The sequence below is a fragment of the Protopterus annectens genome, chromosome 4.part1 (genome assembly GCF_019279795.1).
Source record: "Protopterus annectens isolate FY-2018-M chromosome 4.part1, PAN1.0, whole genome shotgun sequence".
In the NCBI taxonomy this organism is placed as follows: Eukaryota; Metazoa; Chordata; order Ceratodontiformes; family Protopteridae; genus Protopterus; species Protopterus annectens.
Genome location: NC_056734.1, coordinates 762,768,066 through 762,793,968, shown reverse-complemented (window position 1 = coordinate 762,793,968; position 25,903 = coordinate 762,768,066). Strand labels below are relative to the sequence as shown.

At 40.5% G+C, this 25,903-nt stretch overlaps 1 protein-coding gene across 6 annotated transcripts in view; it reads right to left on the bottom strand.

Annotated features, from left to right (window-relative positions):
* Positions 1-25,903, bottom strand: part of PLCH1 (phospholipase C eta 1) — a 3,453,772-nt gene that overhangs the window by 135,810 nt on the left and 3,292,059 nt on the right. For all 6 annotated transcript variants that reach the window (XM_044070508.1, XM_044070510.1, XM_044070513.1 and 3 more), the window contains one exon: positions 210-294. In XM_044070508.1, the coding sequence (XP_043926443.1) occupies positions 210-294 (85 nt within the window). The remainder of the gene's footprint in view (positions 1-209; positions 295-25,903) is intronic.

Here is a 25,903-nt window from a genome sequence, read left to right as displayed (position 1 = left end):
AAGGCTGATCCTAAGTATATGGCCATTTTCCATGTACTAGTCACGAGTACTCCTTAGTCTTAACCTATATTCTCTCAGCCAGCAATGGAGAAAATCATGGCTGTTGAAAAAACAATACTTGAGGTTCTCTAACTTTCAAAGTTTAAAACATATTTTAAGTAAACAAAACACTGCTTAACCTTATGAAATGGAATACAGTAAAAACTTACCATTATCATCAACTACTCTGGTTTGCTCTTTACAACAATCGACTGGAAAACCGATGATTTCAACTTCAACGAAAGGGTCAATTATCTAACAAGAAAACAAGGGATTTAATACATGATCTCTTAACATAGACTCAAACATATAATTAGAAATGCATTAAATGTAAAAACAAATACTAACAATCCATGGACATTACAGCACACGTTAAAATAGTAAGAATGGAGAAAAAGAACTCATGGTAATGTATATCCACTTATGAGGGCCAGCCATGTGTTTGTTGCATAATTGTTGGGCTAAGGCTTCTGATGATGTTAAGGTACTCCCTTATCCTGGGTATCTTTACAACATACACACTGAAGTCACATGCTGATTTCAGTTCCATCACTTCAGTCAGTAACAAACATTTCTTCACACGACTATTAAATCACTTTTTCAGAGTCCTTACTTATTTAGTAGCTGGAGTAATTTTCAGGCATAGGAATTGTTCCGTTTTTCCCTCCTCTCCGTAAGACAATGTTAAGTTCTTTACCACAAGGACTTGATGCTTGATTTATTCAATGTAAACCTTCTGGCATTTTTCATTCATTCCATCATAACAGTATGCCTGACTTGAAACCGTCTGTTGATACATTCCCATTCAATGCACTGCCTATGGTAAGACTTAAGATGCTGCCTTCACAGCTAGGCTGCATATCTTTGACTATAGTGTTAAAAGCAGTCATGCATGGCCTATTAATTTTCTGGACATTATACCACTGAAGCACCTACTTTCTGATAGACTAAACCTGTGCTTTGTTTCTGCCTCTACATCTGCTATCACTGAATATGAACAGCAAAGTTCTAAAGCAGACATTGTCACTATACCTGCCACATGGTTCATGCACAGCGCAGATGGCCAAAAAAGCATGACTTCATTCTGCTCAGTCTTCTGGCTGCTCCCATTTTAAGATTCTTGATGCCCAGGATGCACTCATGCCAACACACTGCTTACATTAATTAAATTCCATGTACAGTCCACCCATCTGAATCTAGTGTCCTACAGCAGATAATGGCTTCAGCAATGGCAAGGTATGGCTATCTTCTACTTATTGACCAGTACCACTGACAAATACAGTGAAAAAAATAGGTTCTGAGACATTTGGCCTTCCACTTAGTATTTGATCTATGAGCTATATATAATAACATCATCATCTTTAACGGTGACATGTTAAATGACCACACCAAATGTGTGCACTTGCACTGTTTCCCACCTTTCCTGTTAATAGCCTAGTCCAGATACAGAGTTGCTGTATCCAGGACTGTTGGTAAGCTTCTGAGCCCCACAAGCCTTTCTGTGTTGGAGGGAAGCCTTCTAGCTTATCAGGGGGAGTGGTAAGCACTAGGTAGCCAATCTACCACAAGAGGAGTGGTTCTGGCCCAGAAATTGTAGTTTATTGGGCGTTTGGGCAGTTTTTTCCATCTCTCTCAACTTTCTGGTTTTAAAGCCTGTGTTCGTGCTTGATCCCTGAAATACGAAAACCAAGTCAGCAGCACTTTGTCCCAACACCAGAAAAATATCAGGAATCCATTAAGAATAAAAAACATTTAATTTAAGCGCTTTTCGTCGCCAAAATATGGCAACTTCTTCAGAAAAACATACAAAGTTTCAAACAGCAATATATGAGCAGTTAATTCATGTCACTTGCTAGACACACCTCCAACTAATACATTTCTTTAAAAAGACCTTCACTAAAAAACACACGTTATTCATAAGTAAAAAATACAAAATAAATTAGCTGCAAGTTTATCGAGACAAAAGTCTCATCAATTATGTTATTAAATATTTAGTAAACCAAAAGAAAACTGTTAAAACATTAGGTTCAAACAACATTAAATTCAAACCACAATACAACCCAACCTCAAATACGTCCCTCCGGTGTTTTGTTCAACTAAAATAAATGAAAATATGTTCACAAATTTTACCAATTACCGTTTCAGGCTTCTTAATTTCAATAGACAGGCAATATTGCAAGCATCGTTCAAACCTGGGGCCACAAATGCGTTTAAGTGAATTTACCATCCTAATTCATGTTTTTCTAAAAGTAAATTCAGTGGACCACCTCTCATATTAGTTTGAATTTGATCTATAGCCTTGAACAAAAATTTGTGGCCCAGATTGTTCGCGATATGTCTTGCTAATGGATTATCCGTCTTATTGACAGAAATAGCATAGGTGTGTTCATACACCCCATCGCACAGTCTACGTTCGGTCTTCCCCATGTAGAATGCGGGGCAACAAACACACCTTGCTGTATAGACAACCAGTCTAGAATTACAGTTAAGTTTGAATTTAATCTCAAACGTGTTGCCATTAATACAAAAAGTATTACCTACTTCTATGAATCTACACATCTTACAAGATTCACACACGGTCATTCCTGCATATCTATGTATTTTAGTCTGTTGACCACCACTTTCAAGTAAATTCTTGAGGTTGTAACCTCTACGGAAAACTATATTTGGAGCTGGACCCAGTTTACTAGATAGTAAATTGTCACTTAGAATAAACTGCCAGTTTTTGTATAAGATGGATTTGACTTGGCCACTATCCATACTAAAGGTGGTAATAAAGCCACCCTTAAAGTTAGGAACTAAAGTTTGTAATGTATCTAATTCACTAGGCAGGCTATCCTCCATATGGTGAACCAGTCTATCATTTTCTAAGTTGTTTAAACAAAGAATGGGGGAAACTACCTCAAGTCTTCTTTTTTCAGAAACTTCACTAACTAAAGGTCCAACTAATTCACTAGGGTACCCACGTTGTTCAAACATCCTCCTTAATAGATCACATTCCTGATAGAAGTCAAGCTCAAGTGTAATCATCCTAGCTGCCCTTATTAGTTGACCTTTTACAATAGATCGCTTCTGATGAAACAGATGGCAGCTAGAAAAATGTAAAAACGAGTTACAGTATGTATGTTTTCTGAAAATCTGGGAAACAAACCCCTTGTTGACTTCATCTTTTAACAGTCTGGCATCTAAAGACATGCTTCTGGAGCATTTCTCCCCGGGCCTCCACTGAAAACAGGATCTGTGGAACCTAGTTGGACTTTCCCGGTCAACAAATGTTAAATAAATAAAAAATAAAAATAAAAAAAGTAGCCAATCATGTCTGTGTGGAATGTAGATGTAAATACAAGGAATTAATTCAGTTGTAGAATTCAAAAATGAAATAAATGTTTTAGCTTGTATATCATCACCATTGAATAACACAAAAATGTCATCCAAGAAATGGATGTAAAAAACAAGGTTCGCCCTGAAGTGCTCAGCTTTGAAAACAAAAGTTCTTTCCCAGTACGCCATTACCAGGTTAGCAAAACTGGCACCACAGGGCGACCCCATAGCAACACCTCGTTTCTGCAGACAGAATTCCTTATCAAAAAAGAAGTAATTATTTGTAAGAATAATGTCCAATAAGGACTCCACTAAGGTAATTTCATGTAATGGGGCATCCTTAGATCTGAGTAAAAGGCTCACCCATTCAATCCCTTCTAAATGTGGAATGGAAGTATACAAGTCTTTAACATCGATAGTTAGAAAGTTGTGACTGAGATTGAATTCCAGTTTATTAATATTTTCTAAGAAAGTCCACGAATCCTTACATACCTGTGGTTCTGACACTAGATATATTTTCAAAATACTATCCACTACCTTGGCACAGGGATATGTTATAGAACCCCTGCCATCTATCAATGGTCTCATGGGGGGGGGGGGCTAACATATCCTTGTGGATTTTTGGTATCCCAAACATGATTGGGATTTTTGGCCAAGGTAGAGAAATGAAGTTATATGTGTCAATATCAATAATGGCATCTATAAACAGGTCATTGAAGTAACCTCTAATCTGTTTACAAGCAGTATTGACCTCACTCAAGGAAGCTTTAGAATATGCTTCAGTGTCTAACAAGTTATGCCTTCTCGCTATGTAGTCATGTTGGTCAAATACTACTAATCCCCCACCCTTATCAGGTTTAACCACCCGTACGTTAGCATTACTCAAAGAATGCAATAGTAAGTTTTCATTTTGGCTCACATTGTTTAATCTTTTCGATAAAACAGTATACTGAGAGTTTGAAAGGTGTCTGAAATCTAGTTCACACACCTGTTCGAACATCCTCAGAGTAGGGTGAAGTGGGGGGTTGTAGGTACTAGCCACTCTCAACCCATAATCCCCAGAGTTACTGTTACCAAATAATAAATTAAAATTTAACTTTCTCACAAAGTTTTAAATCTGTAACTGTTTTGACAAGGTTGAGTGGTTTATCAGGTACAAATGTACTACCTTTAGCTAGTAACTTGACTAAAGTAGAATCAATAGGAAATGATGAAAAGTTATAGATATTTAAGTCACTGTCTCTATTAGTAACAATGTTCAAAGCAGGATTGTTATCAGTTGTCATTTCCTGCGTTTGAAATTGCATTGATTGCTCTTCTGGTTCTGTTGAAGTGATCTGTTCTTTGGAATCGCCCCTGTGGAACTGTCTTTCTGAAAATTTTCACAGTTACTGTTAACAGGGGTACTGTTATAACAGGGGTACTGTTGTTATTAATCACTTGTTGTTGGTTACGGTCATAGTTGTTACTATTGTTATTGCGAATCTGTTCACTACGTTTGAGTTGCTTTATCCAGGACTGTTGGTAAGCTTCTGAGCCCCACAAGCCTTTCTGTGTCGGAGGGAAGCTGTCTAGCTTATCAGGGGGAGTGGTAAGCACTAGGTAGCCAATCTACCACAAGAGGAGTGGTTCTGGCCCAGAAATTGTAGTTTATTGGTCGTTTGGGCAGTTTTTTCCATCTCTCAACTTTCTGGTTTTAAAGCCTGTGTTTGTGCTTGATCCCCACTTTTCCCATAACTAGACTAATCCAGGTACAGATTTGCTGTATCTAGGACTGTTTGTAAGCTTCTGAGCCCCCCAAGCCTTTGTGTTGGGGTGCAGCCTTCTAGCTTATCAGTGGGAGTGGTAAGAACTAGGTAGCCTGTTTACCACAAGAGGAGTGGTTCTTGGCCCAGGGATTGTAGTTTATTAATCATTCAGGAAGTTGTCCATCTCTTTCAACTTTCTGGTTTAAAAGACCACATCTGCACTTGTTTTCCATCTTTCCTGTAACTAACCTACTGAAAAGCACTAGAAAGCCTTAAACTGATACAAGCCTTCTAGTTTAAAAGAGAGACTTTGGAGTGATTGAGTATCAGTTTTCTGTATTTTCTTGCTGTACTTAACTGTTTTCCGCCTAAACGCTGATTTTTCCAGCACTTACTGTGATTTAAAAGCTTGTTTTTTTACATATTGTACTTATTTGACTGCCTGCACTTTTTAAAAGTTGTTTTTTGTTTAAATAAATTTTTAACTGTTGTAGGCTACACACTAAAGTGCGATAGCCGTTTCTGATCGCTTGTAGTCATTTAAAGCTGTTTTAAGTGTACTTTTTACTGTTTTTGCCTTATCTTTTAAAAAAAAAAAAAAACAAAACAAAAAAAAAATTTTTTGTTTCCCGCCTTTCTAAGCTACTATAGTCCAGTTTTCAGGCTAGTGCTGAATTCAGGGCTATGTTACAAGTTTCTGAGTTGCCGATACCTTACTTGAATAAAGGGAAGTTTCTCTGTTCACCTGTGAGAGAGGGGAACTTTGAGCAGCCATCTGCCCCTGGAGGAGTGGTTCCAGCCCAGAAGTTAGTAGTTTAAAAAATGTGTTTGCGCGGTTTTGTGTGCCGGGAAGCACCGGTTAGCTAGGGTTAAATTATTCCCAGCTCCACTAAGTCTCCTCTTCAGTTTTTTCACTTGAAACTAGTCTAACTCTCAACCTAAGCACTCAAAAAGCATCCTACAGTCCAGCACTTGCTCAGACCTAATAGCAAGCACTAATAAACCCCGACACTTGACTGCCCAGCAGGGCAAGGCTCTTTAACCACCCCTCACTGACTAAGCAGCTCACCCTACTATTCAGGCATGACCAAAGGGCAACTTCAGGTGTACTCTCCAGTCCAGCTGGTGAATCTGGGTATCCTGATGCAATGTTACAACTACCTCATGTACACAGACAGCCCTCTCCTCCTACCACAAAACACTAACATATGCGAGAGATGCAATTATACAGCCAAACTGGAGGCTAAGATCTCTCCAACCAAGACTGGAACAGACAGTCATAAGGAGAAGGTTAACACTTGTATCACATCTCCAGCCTCACACAGACCCACTAAACCAGCACTGTTAAAAAATACACATAAATACACAAAATAATACTCGGAGGCTCCAAATAAAAACTTGCAAAAGCATCAGAGAGCTCCAAAGCAGACACCCACAAAACCTGCACGTCCCGTCACAAACCAGACAACACATAAAACACAAAATCAATATGCCGCACAATTACAGCCCTTAAGGTGAAATAACATACTTAACACACTAGTAATAGGTGACTCAGTAGTCAGGCACACTGACGCCCCATTCACTAGGCTGGACAAGGAGAAGGTTACTGTTAGCTGCTTATCGGGGGCAGAATCTGCCACATAACACAAGCACTCAGGTAACTCCAGAACAAGTACAAATATGACTCTGTCATTGTTCATGTTTGTGTGAATGAGCTGAGACGTACCTCCCTGGACTACATGAAAAGAGACATGAAAGAGCTCTCTGATCATGTAGCCCAGGCGGGTATGACCCTGACCCTGAGTAGCATCCTGCCCTCACCAAGAATGATACCTCAGCATAAAGAAAAAATTATCAATTTCAACAATTGGCTAAGCTTCTGGTGTCATTCAAAGGGGATCCAGTGTCTGTCAGCCTGGGATGACATGCTCGACAAGCCACGTTGCTTTGCAAGAGATGGCTTGCACCTGTCAATCTTGGCTTTCGAATACTGGCCAAGGCTCTTGCTGCCCCCATAGTGCCTTTTTTAGGCAAGGCTCAAAATTCAAACCCACCACCGTAAACAGCACAAAATGAGGATTATGCTACTCAACACCAGGAGTTTAAATCTCAAAATGCATGCACTCGAAGCACTCCTAAGTATGGAGAAAGTAGACATCTGTGCAGTAACTGAAACCTGGTTCAAGGCTCCAGAGAGCACATCAGCACTACTGGGCTACAACTCATACCACACATTTCGGCCACAGAACACAGACTGAAACACAAAAGGTGGGGTTTTATCCATATTCATCAATGATACCCACACCTCCAGGTTAGTGGCGCAGCATGATACCTCTGAGATCATCCATGTGCAACTAACATCGGGCACATCTGCAATGCAAATTGTGGCCTGCTACAGATCACCCTCCATGACCCAGGACCACCACTCCGCCTTTCTGGAGACACTGGAAAACATGACGGTCCTACCGAACACCCTGATATTGGGCAATTTCAATTACCTACCATTCACTGGGAAAATTACTTGAGTACAAACTCCCAGGCTCAGCGCTTCCTGGAATTTATCAACTCAAATGCCCTGGATCAGCTGGTAAACTCCCCCACTAGAGGCCACAACATATTGGACCTGGTCATCACCAACATGGGCGACAGGTGGTATGTACCGGAGGTCAACCCGTCACTGGTTAGATCAGACCATAAACTAATCACCGTGGATGCCCCCACCCCAACCAAGGAAACCACAGTGAAAAACTTTTCTAAAGCAAACTTCACCTTACTTAAGGCAGAGGTGGTAAGTTTCACAGCCCCCACACTAAAGGATAACACTGCTCAAGATGCATAATCCTTTAAAATTGCACTCTATGAGCACCTACAAGGATGCATGGATCGTGCCATCCCTAGCAAAACCAAGACTCACTCCTATAAGAGGAGGAAACCAGTCTGGTGGACCCCTGCCATAAACATGTTATACAACAGAAGGAGTAAACTAGTTCAGAAAAAAGCAAATCCCAAGAAGGAAAAACATCTCTGATCAGTATCAGTAAGAAACTAAGGCCCCTCATAAAATCATCCAAGGCTAACTTCGAAAGAAAAATACCCAAGGATTCGAAAAATAACCACAAAGCCTTCTTTAGCTATGTCAAGAATCTAAGTGGCAACTCGCAGATATGCTCTGAGCTAATGCAAAATAGCACAAAATATACTGAACCTACTGATATTGCCAACATCCTGGCAGATAGATTCAGTGCAAACTTCACCTCCCTCTCACCTTCAAAAGAGCCCACATCAATACTGTAAAAGTGTAGTGTCCCAGAAATCACAGAAGCACAGGTGAAAACAGCCCTTTCAAAAGCCAAAAACACAGCATCAATGGGGCCAGATGGTGTCCCAGGCTGCATCTTGCACGAACTACAGAATGAACTAACCCCCCCACCTAAACACGCTGTTCAACCTCAGCCTCTCCACAGGCTACGTGCCCATAGAATGGTGCACAGCAACGGTTACTCCACTCCACAAAAAAGGGGCCACAAGTGAATCTGGTAACTATTGCCCCATGAGCCTGACTAGCCTGGTCTGCAAGTCTATGGAGCACATCATCATGGAAATCATTAACAAAGACATTGGAAACCTCAAAACACTTGACCCGACCCAGTTTGGCTTTGTTAAGGGCAGATCATGCCTACTAAACCTGGTTGACTTCTTTGAGTCAGTCACCAGGGCCATAGACGATGGAAAGGTGGTTCACACAACCTACCTTGATCTCGTCAAGGCGTTCAACACCATTCCTCACTTGGGTATTATAGAAAATCTCACCAGCCTGAACATAAACCCCTACATCACAAGATGGGTTGCCAACTGGCTTACAGACAGAACTCACACGGTAAGAATAGTGGGCTCCAGGTCCGACTCTAAACCAGTCAAGTGGTGTCCTGCAAGGCTCGGTTCTGGGACTCCTACTATTCGGCATATATTTCTCAGAAGTACAGGCAAACACAAGAGAACTATGGCTAACCAAGTTCGCCGATGACTGCAAACTGGGAGCCATAACTGACTCTCCGGCTGACACAGACATCCTTCAAAAAGGCCTTACTGAGACAGACACCTGGTGTCAAAGTCATGGCCTCAAGCTAAATGCCAAACAATGCATAGTCATCCCATTTGGGAAAAACAAAACATACATGAATTACCACATAGGCAGCACCCCCCTTAATACAGAAGAGGTAATAAGAGATCTGGGGACCCAGGTAGATAGTAATCTCTCCTTTGACAATCATATTGCCAATGTAGTTAGGAAATCCTTCTATGTGGCCCATCTAATTACTAACGGGTTCGCATCTAGAAATAGAGAGGTTATAGTGCCCCTCTACTCATCACTCATCAGACCCATCATAGAGTACAATGCCCCATTTGGTATGTACCTCACAAGACACTTCCAACTCAGAAAGACCACAAAAGTACCTCACCAAGAGGATTACTGGCCTCAAACATATGTCCTATGCAGACTGACTGAAAAAACTCCGGCTGTACTCAGGGGCATATCGCTTACTCAGAGGTGATTGCTGCCTGACTTACAAAGCCATGTCCAACTCAAAATTGATGGACATGCTCCACCTAAAGAAATCCAAGTCACTGCGAGCCATGCGCTCTAGTGAGCTAAACTTCGCCACAACAATAAATAGAACATGCTGGAGGGATAGATTCCTGACACAGAGACTCCCCATGCTTTGGAACAAAATTCCTAACTACATTAGGCAGAGCCCCTCACTAACACTCTTCAAGAGAAGCCTTGACGAGTGGATGGGTAACAGAAAATACACCCCTAGGATCACTTCATTGGCTCTGCTTGACAGAGGCTTAGTTAATTAATCAATGGGAGGGCGAAAGCCAACACACTCTGGCTAGGCTTATAAATGCCCTCAGGCAGATAGCCTAGTACCTACCTATGAACCTATGTTGGTAAGGTAAACGTCAAAAGTAAAGAAAGTTTCTCTGTACTGCATCCCACTTGTGTAAAACCATGGACATTAATTTGCTCTGGAAAAATAAATTTGTGTACTGGAAATAGAGTCAAACTCCTAAATGATGAAAACTGTAGAAGCTATGAGGAAGATAAAAATTTATTTCTGAGTGGACTGTTATTAATTACGACAGAACAACTCACAGACAGGGGAGGAAAGGTTTAGGAGCAATACTCAAGTACAGTCATAAAAGTGAACATAATATAACACATATTCTGACTGATCACTGTTGCAGTAGCCTAAGATAAATGGGTTATACCACGCAGATGACCAGCCAGCCAGCTTTACGAAGATTAAGAGCACCTTTCATGTCCCTACATGCCTAGAGCTGGAGCAAAGCTTCATATAAAAGACAGAGAAAAAATCTTCAGAGCCTTTTTGCCGCAAGAAAGGAGGCTACAGCCCTGAAAGTAACAAATCGCAGGAAAAAACTCCCCTTGCAATTTTATACACCCACATCCTGGCAGAATTTGTAAAAAATAAATGTGGCTATTGCAAAAGTGATCAATTAGAATATCTGCTATTATGACAAGTTCACTTAAACAACTGTACAGTATTGTCCTACTTTACAAATCATTGTTGCAGAAGCCTAAAAAAATGGGTAAATTAATTACAGGGAGGAGAGGGAAATTCATACATTCAAGAGCCCTTGGAGAATGGTCAAAGCAAAGCCTGTTCTGGATCTGGAAAGGAATCCATCAAATATCTGGAATCCACCCCTACCCAAAAAGGCACAAATGAAGCCAAGTTCCTGGTAACTTAGGCCTGACCCTGCCAGGAATTGCCTTTTTGTGGTGGGTATAACAAAAGGTAACATGAGACAACCATTTGGACATAGCCTGCTTTGACACAGGCTGTCCTTTCTTTCTTCAAGGCAATGAACAACTATCAAAGTTCCTAAAAGATTCTGCTCTGTCAAGATATCAGCTGAGCTGATTATGATCATGTAATGATGGAATATTTTTTATTCCTCATTTTTAGGTTCTGGAAAGAAGATAGGAAGATGGATAGCTTGGCTCAGAGAAAACTTGGATACCACGTTAGGCATAAATTAAGAATTAGTTCTTAAGTAAACATCAAGTTTGTGGAAATGAGATAAGGTAGATCCTCCATAAGAACCTGCAACTCCGATAATCTTGTAGAGGTCAAGGCAATTAGTAATACTGTTTTCAATGTTAAGAACCTCAAATCACCCTTATGTGCCTGTTCAAATGGAGTAAGAGTTAGTTTTTCCAAAACAAAATGAATATCCCAAGGAGGAGCTACCTGTTTCCTAGAAGTGTGGTATGCAACATCTTTTCAAAAACGTTTTCACATTAGATTGCATTGAAAGACAGGAACCATGGGCAAACAAACAAAAACAGAAGAGCTAATGAACCTTAATGGAGGAACAAGACAAGCCAGAGGATAGCAACTGACACAAATGATGCACAACCAGAGACACTAGCATGGAAATAGTGCTGGCTCTTGGCAGCAACTGGAAAATATTTTGCATTTCCCAATATACAATTTTTCAGCAGTAAGGGTTCTTGCCTCCTTCAATATCTGCTGCAAGTCTTCAGAAAACAGGTGCATGAATGGTATTAAGATTCTATCATCCAGGCATTTAGATGCAGATGTTTGGGGGGTGGGATGCATCAAACCCCCCTCCTGTGTGATTAGGTCTAGGGGAAGCTTGTGATAATTACCCTTCACCATTTCGAATAGAAGGGAGAACCATGGTTACCTGGGCCAGATGGGAGTCACCACAGTGATCTTTGGAGAGTCCTGAATCTTCAGAATGACCACAGATATTCGGGAAAGGCATATAGGAACATACATGTCCAGGGGAAAGAGAATTTTAATGATACTATAAAGAAAAATACTATACTAAGGCACTGGGTTTCAAGGATGGTGGTTTACAGGACTTCCAAGATGGCTGGATACTGATTATGCAGCTTAATTTCAGTTCTCGCAATGGGAAAAAAAGAAAATGAGAGATAAGGGCTAGTAAATCTGACAATCGTAAAATAATTCAGTTACTAGCTAATGAACATACTGCCTGGATGCCAGAAATTAGAGAGCCGGAAAGAAAATCAAATAGTAAATGAGAAAACAACAACTAGGGAGACTCGTGCAGCTCTAGCTCCAGTTTTGGTGCAAGAGATGGTTTCCAGTAATTTAGAGGAAAAAATAAAATAAAATGTCAGAGCTCTTTAAAATAAATAAAACGTTAAGAGTATATAAGCTCAAATAAAAAAGGCTGGAAACATAGAAGGGGCTTTAAACAGCTATTCAGGTGAACTGATAAAATGGCAAAAATCAGATGTTGAAATGAAGAAAATGCTGGCTGAGAATGAGACTGCTCAATAAGAGCTGTTTCAAAAACTGACAGTTAGAGGAGACAGCACACAGAGAAAACTTGAGATTTTCTGCTGTAACAGAGAAAGTTCAAGGAACAGACTGCATTAGTTGAAATTAATTAATTAATTATATTAAGTGAATGCACAAATACAGAACTAGACTGGTATTCCACGGCAGGATTTGTTATTGAAAAGGCAAATTGTGCATATGCTCCAAACATGTACCTGAAAAAGCAGCCAAGACCTATATTAGTAAGGATATAATTATACCTGCAGAAAGAGTTGATCCTGACAAAACTGTAGCAGAAGGCCAAAGCATTAAAAACTGGAGGCAGTAGAGTGCATGTGAAAAAAGATTATTCAGTGTAAACCAGGAAGAAGAGAAGCGAATCTTTCCCAGCAATCAGGAAGTGTCAATGGCAGGTGAGAGATTCAAGCTGCTGTATCCATCTTCAGAATATTTTTTCCTGGAGTATCAAAGTCATGTTTATCCCACATGCTCTGTCCTCTAATTCTACCCTTTTTAGAAAGATCTCTTCCTGAGCAGTCTCATAACTCAGACATCCTTTCCTTCATTACAGCCTCTGATTTTTGCAGTTTTTATCGACTCACCGTAATATTGATTTAAAGCGTCTTCCATTTTTCCAGTCTTTTGTTATTTGATTTGATATACTCCTTCAGTGTTTTGTTTATTTTAATTAGCTCTGAGCACATCTGACTTATTTTCCCTCTAGATTACTGGATGTTATGTCTTGCACTAAAGCTGAAGCTTGAGCTACTTTTTGATGAAAAGCTGCAGGATTCTTCTCAGCTAGTGTTTTCTGCTCCCGTTCTGGTGGTTGATTTCTTTCAGGTCCTCTAACTTTTTTCCTTGTTTTCATCCAGGCAGTGTACTTACTAGCCAGTAACTGAAATTTACCCAAACAGACAAATTCAATGGCTCTCTTTTCTGAGTTTTTGTTTTCCACAAGGAGAGCTGAAATGAAGCTGTTAGTGTGCTGACATATTGGAAGTTAAAGTTTTGTTTTAACAAAATTTTAAAAGAAGGCAAAACACCAACATCTTGGAAGAAAACTGTGCTGGTGGTTAATAGCTACTGCAGACAAAGACCCTGTTTCATATAGGCCCATTTCCATTTTAAACCATGATTATGAGGTGTAAGTGATTGCTTAAATGTAGCATGCATGATTGCTGCAGTTGGTGTCATTTTATATGGCTGTGGAATGGGTCCTGATAAGTTGGATGGATGAACATGCAACAGCTAGGTAGAATGTAGTGAAAATATGGGTTCTAGCTGTAGTGTACGTCACTAAGCAACCTTTCAACTGCAGATTTAATGACAGTTTTAAAGAGGAAATGTGGCTGTTCTGGATACTGAGTTAAGGGTATGGTGGATATTGGTGGGTTACGGTTAAATAATTTGTTGCTCATTAGTGGTGGGCTACAAATTTGATCCAGTGTTCATTTATGTTGCCTATAGCTTGACAGGATTTGCTTGATGCTTTTGGAAATACATTATGACCACTGAACTATTTAACAGTATTCCAAAATAGTTCTGGAGTGCCGCATCATTCGTGGCATTGCCTAATGTATGAAACAAACAGTATCAATAACTGTCCTCATCAGCAGATTAAGTTGTAGCTTTTCATTCAGCCAATGCTTAGTCACTATTCTTACCTTTTTTGCTCAAGCTCATAAGTAATCTGTGGTTACTCAGGTCTCTGTCTGTGAGAGTAAAATATGTATTGTAATAAAAACAGTAGATTGTAGGAAGCTGCAGGGGTTACTGCATGGCCATCTTAATGACAGACTGATGTCCAGTCTATTTGTTGTAGTTGTGGCTATGTTTCTGATAAGAACAATTTTAGGTACTTGATAAAGTTCAGTTTCCATATAGATAACAAAGGACAATGGTTGCGGACAGAGAAGAGAAAAGGATATGTAAGGAGTGCAGTTGTTCTGGCATATTAGTAATAAAGTCAGTAAGAAAGCTTTTTCCACTGTTGCTCCTTGATCTAGTTTCAGTAGTTATCATTTGATAATCTGATAATCCTTTTGAACTATAGGAACATGCTGTTGGTGAACACATGTAAGCCTCCCCAATTAACATTAAAGCCTCCTAATACTATCAGTCTGTTATATCCAGTTTGTGTCGGCATTATTGTTAGGGTACCTTGTACAGGTTTTGGAGAAGAGGGAGTGGGAAAACACATTTTCTAGTAATATCTTGGTATGGCCCTCTACCAAAATTGATACAACTATCCAGTTATGGTAGATGTCCATGCTGGAGTTAATGTTAGCAATTAGTGTCAGGAAGACATCTGCATTTTTAGGGACTAGTGTTTCAACTCCTTCTCCTAATCTAGGCCAGTAATCGTATCTATGGATATGTTCAATGAAAGGGGAAATCCAGCTACTTATTTTTAACCATCATTTACCAACTAAGTTCAATGAAAGGTGGAAATCCAGTTATTTACCTTTAACCATCATTTAGTAACTGATGTTAATTTGCTTTAAAACTCTGTTATCCTGGCTTCAAGAAGTGACCAGTTTTTATTGATATTGCCAATGTTCCTGTATACTACTGTTAAGAGTTTCTGAAGGACTTGTGCTATTGTGAGTGATTTCATTAGCACTAGGAGATAGTAGGAGTTTCTGGATTGAGTTCAGTGTCATAAGATGTAGAATAATTAGTAATGTTACATATATTTTTGTAGAACAGGAAGAGAATGCATTGACTGGCATCTGTTTAATAATTTTAGCATTACAAAAGGTGAGCTTTTTGTTAAAGTTGGGGCATATGGTAGGAACTTATGTTAACAGTACTCAAATTATACTATTTTAACAAAGTGAGGTTGTTTGTGATATGCTTTGTGAGATATATTTGAACAGGAGAAATCGAGAAATAAATAGTTACTGGGTGCCAGTTTGTTCAGTAGAAACAGTGTAAGTAGTAATAGCACTAAGGTCACTGTTAAGGTAATACGCAGACTGGCTATAGCAATAAAAACTGGGAAGTGAGTCATGAGGATGTAAAGCTGGGCGTTGTACAGTTGTACAGACAGCAGCAGATAGGTTAAGAAGATGGGGTGGTGGCTTGATACAGCGATGCACAGGAAGTGATGCAGGGTAGTAGTTGTTGCTTGAACAAATAAAGCAAACAGTGCAGGGAGGTGTGAAGGAGAGCAGGGCAGACAGAAACAAAGCAGAGCAGAGATTCACTTGATAAAGACTTTCCCCTCAAAAAGCAAGAAACAGCTAGCTACAACATGTGGCAAGGAATAGAGAAGGCATCCTGAAAACCCCCCAGAAAACCTCAGATGTTGTAAAAGCAAGGATACAGGAATGTATAAATAGGAGAGAGAACAATGCATAGAGAATGCAACACTCATATTATAGTGTTCTTCAGTTCGCTTTTCTCCCACAATGCATTTGGCATCTACATAATAAGACAGAGTACATAAGATAGGTTTGTTTCTGTATCCAGGAGATGATGAAGAAGAAATATAGCTAGATGCTCGAGGAGCTACAGGACTTCTCACTTGATACTAGAGAGGAGGGGGATTGTAATACTGATGCACACGGTTACATCAGTGAGATGTGAAGAGGCCATTCTGAACAGCAAAGCCAGAGGGGGGAGAGGGAACAGACAGCAGATTACAGGAACTAGCTACTCCATGGCTCACTGAAAGTACTTTTTCACAGAGTAGGCTGTAAACCTCTGGAAAGGACTATTGAGTTGGGTGGTACAGCAAAAATTCATAGAGGCATACAAGACAGTAAATGAACAATGGAAAAGAGTAAAGATTAAGGGAGTTAGAAGGTTAAAGTACTTAAAGGCAGAGTAGATGGGCTTATTGTCCTCTTTGGCTTTCAAGCAAATGTAATGGAAATAAATTACAATGAAACTGCTGTGGTTCACCGACTTCTCTTTTTCATGAGTTGTAAACTGCTAAAAAGTAATTCAGTGTGCATTTACTGTAAATCTTACTCCAGATAATTTGGCTAGTTTATAAGGCAGCAAAATAGAATGCAGTTTTTTTTAACACTTTCAAAGCTGCAGTTGAAGGTTTACACATTACAAATAACTTTTTATTTAGGTGGCAGGCAAAGAAGATCCATGCAGTTATTTGTTGAACCCTGCAGTTTCATGAATGAATTATTCATTAGAAATCTTGTCAATGAATTCTATTAGCCCCATTTGTAGGCTGTCATATTACCATACTGAAAGCAGTTATCAAACAATGTCAAAAAGAAAACAAAGAAATGTTAAGCTATTGTGAATTTCTGTTATGTTTATATCTGGCTGTTGAGTTATATTAAAGACAGGTGGGATTTGAAGGCTGCCGGGGTTGTTACCCATTTTTCAGGAGTGCAGGGGCTTGTTATATAACTGTTTTTAAGTATATTGCTGAAGTAATTTTTCATCATTTTGGATTCCAGCAGACTCTGACTAGTTTCAGTTTGGATTTCAACTAGCTGCAACCGTATGCTGTGATTAATAGCTGTTCTGTGGTTTGAAATTAGTATTACTTGTTACTGACAGTGACAACAGATTACTGTTCATGGACCTGGTAAAGAAGATCCACGGAATTTCTCATATTAAACATCGTCCTTAATTTTCGACATTTACATGGGTAACAGCAAGACTTTAGGGGTCAAAAAAATGAGAGTACATATCAGTTTGTTTAACTAATCGCTGTTCAGCATATAAAGTTTATATTATAAACCTTTCTCTCATACTGTCTCTCTGAAAAAGATTTGCACTTACAGCTGTCATATGCACTTTACAGCATTTTGATGACCTGAGAAAAACACAGATGCCAGCATCCACCTGAACTCTCTAAGGGAGAAATCCCACAAATTTCTGAATGCCAGTACACAGAAGTGAACGTTGATACTGTGTTTCTAGACAGCACTGAAGCTCTTCAGAGATTTGTGTGTGATACAAGTTGTAGCAAGCCACTTGTTACAAATATAGCAAGTAGTTTAATACAGTTTTTTTTTTCTTTAAGAAGCAGAAGAGTTTTTGTTTAAGACCTGAAGTAGGACCATTTTTTGGGAGTTCAGATCTGCAGGTTGAGAAAAATGGACCGGGCATGGACTGCCATTGGCAGATCAGGGAAACAGACTGTTTTGCTCTTCACCTTAAAGCTGAAGGGTGCCAGATTGGGGTCCGACACTAGGTGCTAATTAAGTGAGCTACAGTGCTCATCAAAGACCATAAAATCACATGAATTTTTACCTGAATATACCACAGATTATGCTTTTAGCTATGCATATATTAATAAAGGGGACAAGCATGCTTAATTAGTCAGTGCATCTGTTAAAAGCATCTGGCATTCTCACAAGGGGATGTAAAGAAAAAATTCAAAATGTTTTGTGGACACAATAAATCTGTCTACAGCAGCCATCAAACAGGGCCCTCAATGTTACATTTTGAAGTTCTTGATTATGCATTCAATGTATTCTTACCCTACAGTATATTACAGAAAAAAACATTTAAGGCATTTCTCTTGCCAGTTACACTGATTACTCATTTTGGTCGGTTAGCCATCTAACTGTGGGTATTACCCTTCCTCTGCCAATTACACATGCCTAAATCCACATAGATAAACCTTTAAAAAGGATTTTCTTCAGTGGAATGGTGTCAAGCCAAGCCACAGAGCTGGGACATGTGAAAAGTAAATATCCCAGTTTTACTGATGCAGTTCTGGTGTTTTTCTCTATTTCACAAAGTATTTTTTTAATAACCTTTTTTTAAAATAATATTTAGTTACAAAAACAATCAAAAGGCGTCAGAGCAGTTCTTTTACTGCATAACATTTTGAAACAAAAAATAATGACTACATGATGCAGTCATTTTATGCAAACTAATTACTGTACAGTGTGCCATGTCTACAGATGTAGCATCAGGTATGCTCTCTGTATCTGGGGCTTTCTTATACAATCTACACTTAAAAGGGGCTGATGATTTGCCACTTTACCCCTTCTACAAAAATTGAAATACACCTTTGGGATTGTTCTATGATGTGTAGCCATGTTGTAGTTCAAAAACATCTCTCTTGGACTTCTTGTCCACATAACTTTCTAGCACAGTGGTATTGGTGTGCAATTTAATTTACAATATATTTTTCTACTTGTAAGAAAATCTGTGATTAAATCACTTGCTTCAGTTTAAGCCAGTTAATTGCCATGCGCCAGGTTTAGATCTGATGAAGAGATTTAAAGGTGCAGCGACAGATCTGAATGTTACTTTTGGTTGGTATTCAAGGTCAATCAACGCAGTATACACCATACCATCATGTGGGAAGCTGTCAAGTGCATGCATGTTATGATTCATAATAGCAGCTAGTGCCACTGAGTAGCATGGAAAACATTGTGGGAAGACTAAGCAAATGGCAGTATAATTACATGCAAATGAAGCCACACTGTCTAATGAATGCAGAGTACCGAGATACAAATGAGTGCCTCAGAAAAGGTCACGACTCATAAATGTAAGGCATAGTAAATGTGCAGAAAGTTGCATTTTACTACAATAGCAAAAAGCATGCAGTACTTTGTGAAGTTACAAAAAAGCAGAGATGCTAGAAGCAACAGCCTTGCAGCTTATGTACAAGTGCTGCTAGCTCTCACAAAGTAGCATAAAAAGACAGTAGGTGGTGTGGATAAAATAAACAACCAGCAGCTAACTGACCATTTTCAAGCAGAAACAAATAGTACACAGCTTTGACTGATGTACTTCTCACAAACAGAATCAGAAGGAATACGTGGAAGAACTTCCTATATTGGGAGACACTAAGGTATGCATAGCACTTACTACACTAGCAACATGGGACCATTTGAGGGGACACAGCAAGCATGACATGGGTGTTAACCTGAAAAATACATGGCATGTTTTTCAATATGTTGTTTCAATCTGTAGATGAGCATACATGACCCCATCTTTCTAGGAGAGCGGCCACCACCTTGTGTGATTTCTATGACACTGCTTGCCTGCTGACATAATAGGTGCTACTGCATAAATGTGGCAATAAAGGCTCCATCTTGTGTCTGTGGACTGCATTATGTTAATGGGAAGGACTGCCATTCTATCAACTCAATAGACAGAGGTGACAAGCAATATGTCTAAGTACAGCACCTTGGCAAAGCCCATGTTTCTTACATGTGGTATACAAGTCATCTAAATTGCCACTTCTAGTACAGCTAAATTCCCCAGGGCTACATAACTGGTAAGGGCAGGCACTGTGGTGATCAGCACACCTCTCAACCTCTTACAGCAAGAAAGCTGGACAAAGCCATAAATAATGGGGGGACAAAGGCCTCAAAATATGGACACTTTTTAATAACAATGTTTTGTATTAGCATGAATTTTTGGAAGGGTATGAAGTCTGAAACTCAAATATCTGTCATTGTTTTCTGACTTCAACCCTCAATGATTTGCCAAGTGATGTGCCATAAAATGACAATTTTATGAGAAACAGATCAGAAATATGAGGTAAAAATATGGACATTCTGTGAAAATCTGTACGGTTGAGAGGTATAGATCAGACATGTACAGAACCAAAGAAAGTGGGTACATATCTCAGCCTTGGAATCAGCATGTTTCAGTTGCACAGGATACCCACTGAAGTCCTGGTTGATGACATCCAAAAGGAACCCACATAGCATGGGGGAATTGCTATATAACACAGTCCAGGCATATACCAGAAAATACAGTTTTGTACCTACCATAAATGTAGATGTTCGATAGGTATGCATCTGCAGTCATCACATATGGGTTGTCCTGCCTCAGGCAGCCCTTCGATCGGCCGGATTCAAGGTCTGGTCCAAGGCGTCGGCTGATGTCGCCCCCTCCCGACGCCAGAGAGCCCGGGGTATAAAAGCATCAGCCGACGCCATCTTCCTCAGTTTTTCTTGCCCCAGATGCCAGGTGCCCTCTAGGAAGGCTAAATTTGGAGAAATGCAATAAAAATCCAAACATATGCAAAAATATATAGATATATATATACAAAAACAAATACACCATAATAGATCCCCCCAGCTAGCTAATAGAGGGGTAAACACCCTAGGAATACCACAGAGGGGAAGGAGGGAAGGTAAACCTGACTGCAGATGCATACCTATCGGACATCTATATTTATGGTAGGTACAAACTGTACTATGTCCTTCAAGGATGCATCTGCAGTCATCACATATGGGTAGAATACCATAGCCAATCTGGGGGTGGAGGAACTAGGAAAATGATGGTGTAGCTAAGATACCCTACAGGACAGCCGTAGCAAAGCCTGCTCTGGATCTGGAATATAAAGGTAAATTGTAATGCTTGGCAAATGTATGCACGGAGCTCCATGTGGCAGCTTCTAAAATGTCCTTTGTAGCCACCCCTCTTAAGAAGGCTGTGGAGGTGGCTGTGGCTCTCGTAGAATGAGGTCTAATGTTAGCTGGTACAGTCTTTCCATGAAATAAGTAACAAAAGCGAATGCAATTTCCTATCCATTTTGAAATAGTCTGTTTGGAAATTGCTTTTCCTTGAGTACCAGCAGCATATGCTACTAGCAGCTGGTCAGCTTTTCTGAAACCTTTAGTTCTGTCCAAGTAGAAGCGAACTGTCTGTGAATGTTCAGGGTGTGCAAGGTTTCTCCCCTTTGTTTTGTGGATTTGGGAAGAAGGTAGGCAAGTGAATGGCTTGATTCAATGAAACCCTGGATACCACCTTTGGCATAAAAGTAGGATTAGTTCTTAATGAAACTCTGTCCTGGTGAAGAAATAATGAATGTCTGCACTGCCATCAGGGCCTGCAATTCTGAAACCCTTCTTGCTGAGGTTATTGCCAGAAGGAAGGCAGTCTTCCATGAAAGGTACTGCAGATCTGCAGATGCTGCTGGTTCAAATGGAGGCAGTGTTAGTTTTTCCAACACAGTTAAGGTCCCAAGCAGGAAGAGGTGGTTTCGAGGAGGTTTGATGTTTTTGATTCCTCTTAGAAACTGTCTTAGGAGAGGATGAGAAAAGACAGGTGGATCAGTATTGTACTCTGCTGAAATTGCTGAAGCATGAATCTTAATAGAAGAGTAAGACAGACCATTGTGGAACATTTCTGCCAAATATTCCAGGATATGTGCCATGTTCATCACTGTCGCATCTAGGCCCTTTGTGGTGGTCCAGATGAGAAATCTTTTCCATTTTGCTGAATATGCCTTTCTTGTGGAAGGGCGGCGAGCTTCCATAATAATATCCTTCACTCTCTAGGATAGCTTATCCTGAGGAGGAGTCAAGGTATTCTCCATGCTGTTAGTTGCAATGTTTTCAGGTTGGAATGTAGAGTTTTGTATCTGTGCTGTGTCAGTAGAAGTGGCCACAGAGGCAGAGGCCATGGTTTCGTACGTGACATGCTCCTTAGCAGTGGGTACCAGTGCTGTCTTGGCCAGTCCGGAGCTATCAGAATCACTTTTGGCTGCTCTGTCCTGATCTTCAGTAACACCTTGGTCATTAATGGGATAGGAGGGAAATGCATACACTGTCAGATTTCTCCAGCTGAAAGAGAGGGCGTCCACTTTCCACACTTGTGGGTGGTATGTCCTTGAGCAGAATTTCTTCAGTTGATGATTGTGGGGGGATGCAAATAGATCTATGTCCGGGCTCCCCCAAGATTGTGTTATCTGTTGGAAGATGTCTGGGTACAGCATCCATTCGTGTGCATCCATGATATTTCTGCTTAAGCTGTCCGCCAGTGTATTGTCTTTCCCTGGTACAAACTGGGCTTGTAGCTGTATATTTAGTTTCCAAGGAAAGATCCCATAGATTCATTGCCAGTCTGCAAAGAGGGTAGGAATGGGTACCTCCTTGCTTATGTACCACATAACTGTGGTGTTGTCTTGTCCTTATTAGTAGGTGGCCTTGATGCAGAAAGATTTTGAAGGCCTCGATTGCATGTATCACTGCTAGCATTTCTTTTTGATTTATGTGCATGCGTAGCTCCTTTCGTGACCACTGTCCTTGTATACTTCTGCCCTCCATGTGTGCTCCCCAACCTAGGTCTGAAGCATCCGTTTTAATAGTTTGGGAGGTTTTTTGGCTTTGTGAAGGGCAACCCCCTGTTGGACTGGCTGGCCTGAGCCCACCACAGAAATTCCTTGTGAAGGCATGGAATGAGTGGGATTAAAGTTTCCAAACTGTGACTGTGCTGAGTCCATAAACTCCTTAGGTACCACTGTAGCTTTCTCATATGAAGCCTTGCTTGTGGAATCAAAAGAACTTTTTTTAATAACAATGTTTTGTATTAGCATGAATTTTTGGAAGGGTATGAAGTCTGAAACTCAAATATCTGTCATCGTTTTCTGACTTCAACCCTCAATGATTACCAAGTGATGTGCCATAAAATGACAATTTTATGAGAAACAGATCAGAAATATGAGGTAAAAATATGGACATTCTGTGAAAATCTGTACAGTTGAGAGGTATAGATCAGACATGTACAGAACCAAAGAAAGTGGGTACATATCTCAGCCTTGGAATCAGCATGTTTCAGTTGCACAGGATACCCACTGAAGTCCTGGTTGATGACATCCAAAAGGAACCCACATAGCATGGGGGAATTGCTATATAACACAGTCCAGGCATATACCAGAAAATACAGTTTTGTACCTACCATAAATGTAGATGTTCGATAGGTATGCATCTGCAGTCATCACATATGGGTTGTCCTGCCTCAGGCAGCCCTTCGGTCGGCCGGATTCCAAGGTCTGGGTCCGGCGTCGGCTGATGTCGCCCCCTCCCCGACGCCAGAGAGCCCGGGGTATAAAAGCATCAGCCGACGCCATCTTCCTCAGTTTTTCTTGCCCCAGATGCCAGGTGCCCTCTAGGAAGGCTAAATTTGGAGAAATGCAATAAAAATCCAAACATATGCAAAAATATATAGATATATATATACAAAAACAAATACACCATAATAGATCCCCCCAGCTAGCTAATAGAGGGGTAAACACCCTAGGAATACCACAGAGGGGAAGGAGGGAAGGTAAACCTGACTGCAGATGCATACCTATCGGACATCTATATTTATGGTAGGTACAAAACTGTACTATGTCCTTCAAGGATGCATCTGCAGTCATCACATATGGGTAGAATACCATAGCCAATCTGGGGGTGGAGGAACTAGGAAAATGATGGTGTAGCTAAGATACCCTACAGGACAGCCGTAGCAAAGCCTGCTCTGGATCTGGAATATAAAGGTAAATTGTAATGCTTGGCAAATGTATGCACGGAGCTCCATGTGGCAGCTTCTAAAATGTCCTTTGTAGCCACCCCTCTTAAGAAGGCTGTGGAGGTGGCTGTGGCTCTGAGAATGAGGTCTAATGTTAGCTGGTACAGTCTTTCCATGAAATAAGTAACAAGCAAATGCAATTTCCTATCCATTTTGAAATAGTCTGTTTGGAAATTGCTTTTCCTTGAGTACCAGCAGCATATGCTACTAGCAGCTGGTCAGCTTTTCTGAAACCTTTAGTTCTGTCCAAGTAGAAGCGCAACTGTCTGTGAATGTTCAGGGTGTGCAGCAGTTTCTCCCCTTTGTTTTGTGGATTTGGGAAGAAGGTAGGCAAGTGAATGGCTTGATTCAATGAAACCCTGGATACCACCTTTGGCATAAAAGTAGGATTAGTTCTTAATGAAACTCTGTCCTGGTGAAAAATAATGAATGGCTGCACTGCCATCAGGGCCTGCAATTCTGAAACCCTTCTTGCTGAGGTTATTGCCAGAAGGAAGGCAGTCTTCCATGAAAGGTACTGCAGATCTGCAGATGCTGCTGGTTCAAATGGAGGCAGTGTTAGTTTTTCCAACACGAAGTTAAGGTCCCAAGCAGGAAGAGGTGGTTTCGAGGAGGTTTGATGTTTTGATTCCTCTTAGAAACTGTCTTAGGAGAGGATGAGAAAAGACAGGTGGATCAGTATTGTACTCTGCTGAAATTGCTGAAGCATGAATCTTAATAGAAGAGTAAGACAGACCATTGTGGAACATTTCTGCCAAATATTCCAGGATATGTGCCATGTTCATCACTGTCGCATCTAGGCCCTTTGTGGTGGTCCAGATGAGAAATCTTTTCCATTTTGCTGAATATGCCTTTCTTGTGGAAGGGCTATGAAGCTTCCATAATAATATCCTTCACTCTCTAGGATAGCTTATCCTGAGGAGGAGTCAAGGTATTCTCCATGCTGTTAGTTGCAATGTTTTCAGGTTGGAATGTAGAGTTTTGTATCTGTGCTGTGTCAGTAGAAGTGGCCACAGAGGCAGAGGCCATGGTTTCGTACGTGACATGCTCCTTAGCAGTGGGTACCAGTGCTGTCTTGGCCAGTCCGGAGCTATCAGAATCACTTTTGGCTGCTCTGTCCTGATCTTCAGTAACACCTTGGTCATTAATGGGATAGGAGGAAATGCATACACTGTCATATTTCTCCAGCTGAAAGAGAGGGCGTCCACTTTCCACACTTGTGGGTGGTATGTCCTTGAGCAGAATTTCTTCAGTTGATGATTGTGGGGGGATGCAAATAGATCTATGTCCGGGCTCCCCCAAGATTGTGTTATCTGTTGGAAGATGTCTGGGTGCAGCATCCATTCATGTGCATCCATGATATTTCTGCTTAAGCTGTCCGCCAGTGTATTGTCTTTCCCTGGTACAAACTGGGCTTGTAGCTGTATATTTAGTTTCAAGGAAAGATCCCATAGATTCATTGCCAGTCTGCAAAGAGGGTAGGAATGGGTACCTCCTTGCTTATGTACCACATAACTGTGGTGTTGTCTTGTCCTTATTAGTAGGTGGCTTTGATGCAGAAAGATTTTGAAGGCCTCGATTGCATGTATCACTGCTAGCATTTCTTTTTGATTTATGTGCATGCGTAGCTCCTTTCGTGACCACTGTCCTTGGATACTTCTGCCCTCCATGTGTGCTCCCCAACCTAGGTCTGAAGCATCCGTTGTAATAGTTTGGGAGGTTTTTGGCTTTGTGAAGGGCAACCCCCTGTTGGACTGGCTGGCCTGAGCCCACCACAGAAATTCCTTGTGAAGGCATGGAATGAGTGGGATTAAAGTTTCCAAACTGTGACTGTGCTGAGTCCATAAACTCCTTAGGTACCACTGTAGCTTTCTCATATGAAGCCTTGCTTGTGGAATCAGAAGAATACAGGATGCCATGTAACCCAGGGCCTGCAGGATTTTCCTTGCAGTCAGCTGAGTTTGCCTTGTCAGATTCTTGAAGTAATCCAGTAGCTGTCTTTGTTTTTCTTCTGTGAGATAAGCCATTTGGGTGGTTGTATCTAGATCCGCACCCAGAAAGGTTATTCTTTGGGATGGAACAAGTCTTGATTTGTGCATGTTGACTGTATATCCCAAGGCCTGTAGAAGACTGATGGCATAATTTAAGTCCTTTATCAAAGCTTGTTGGTTGTCC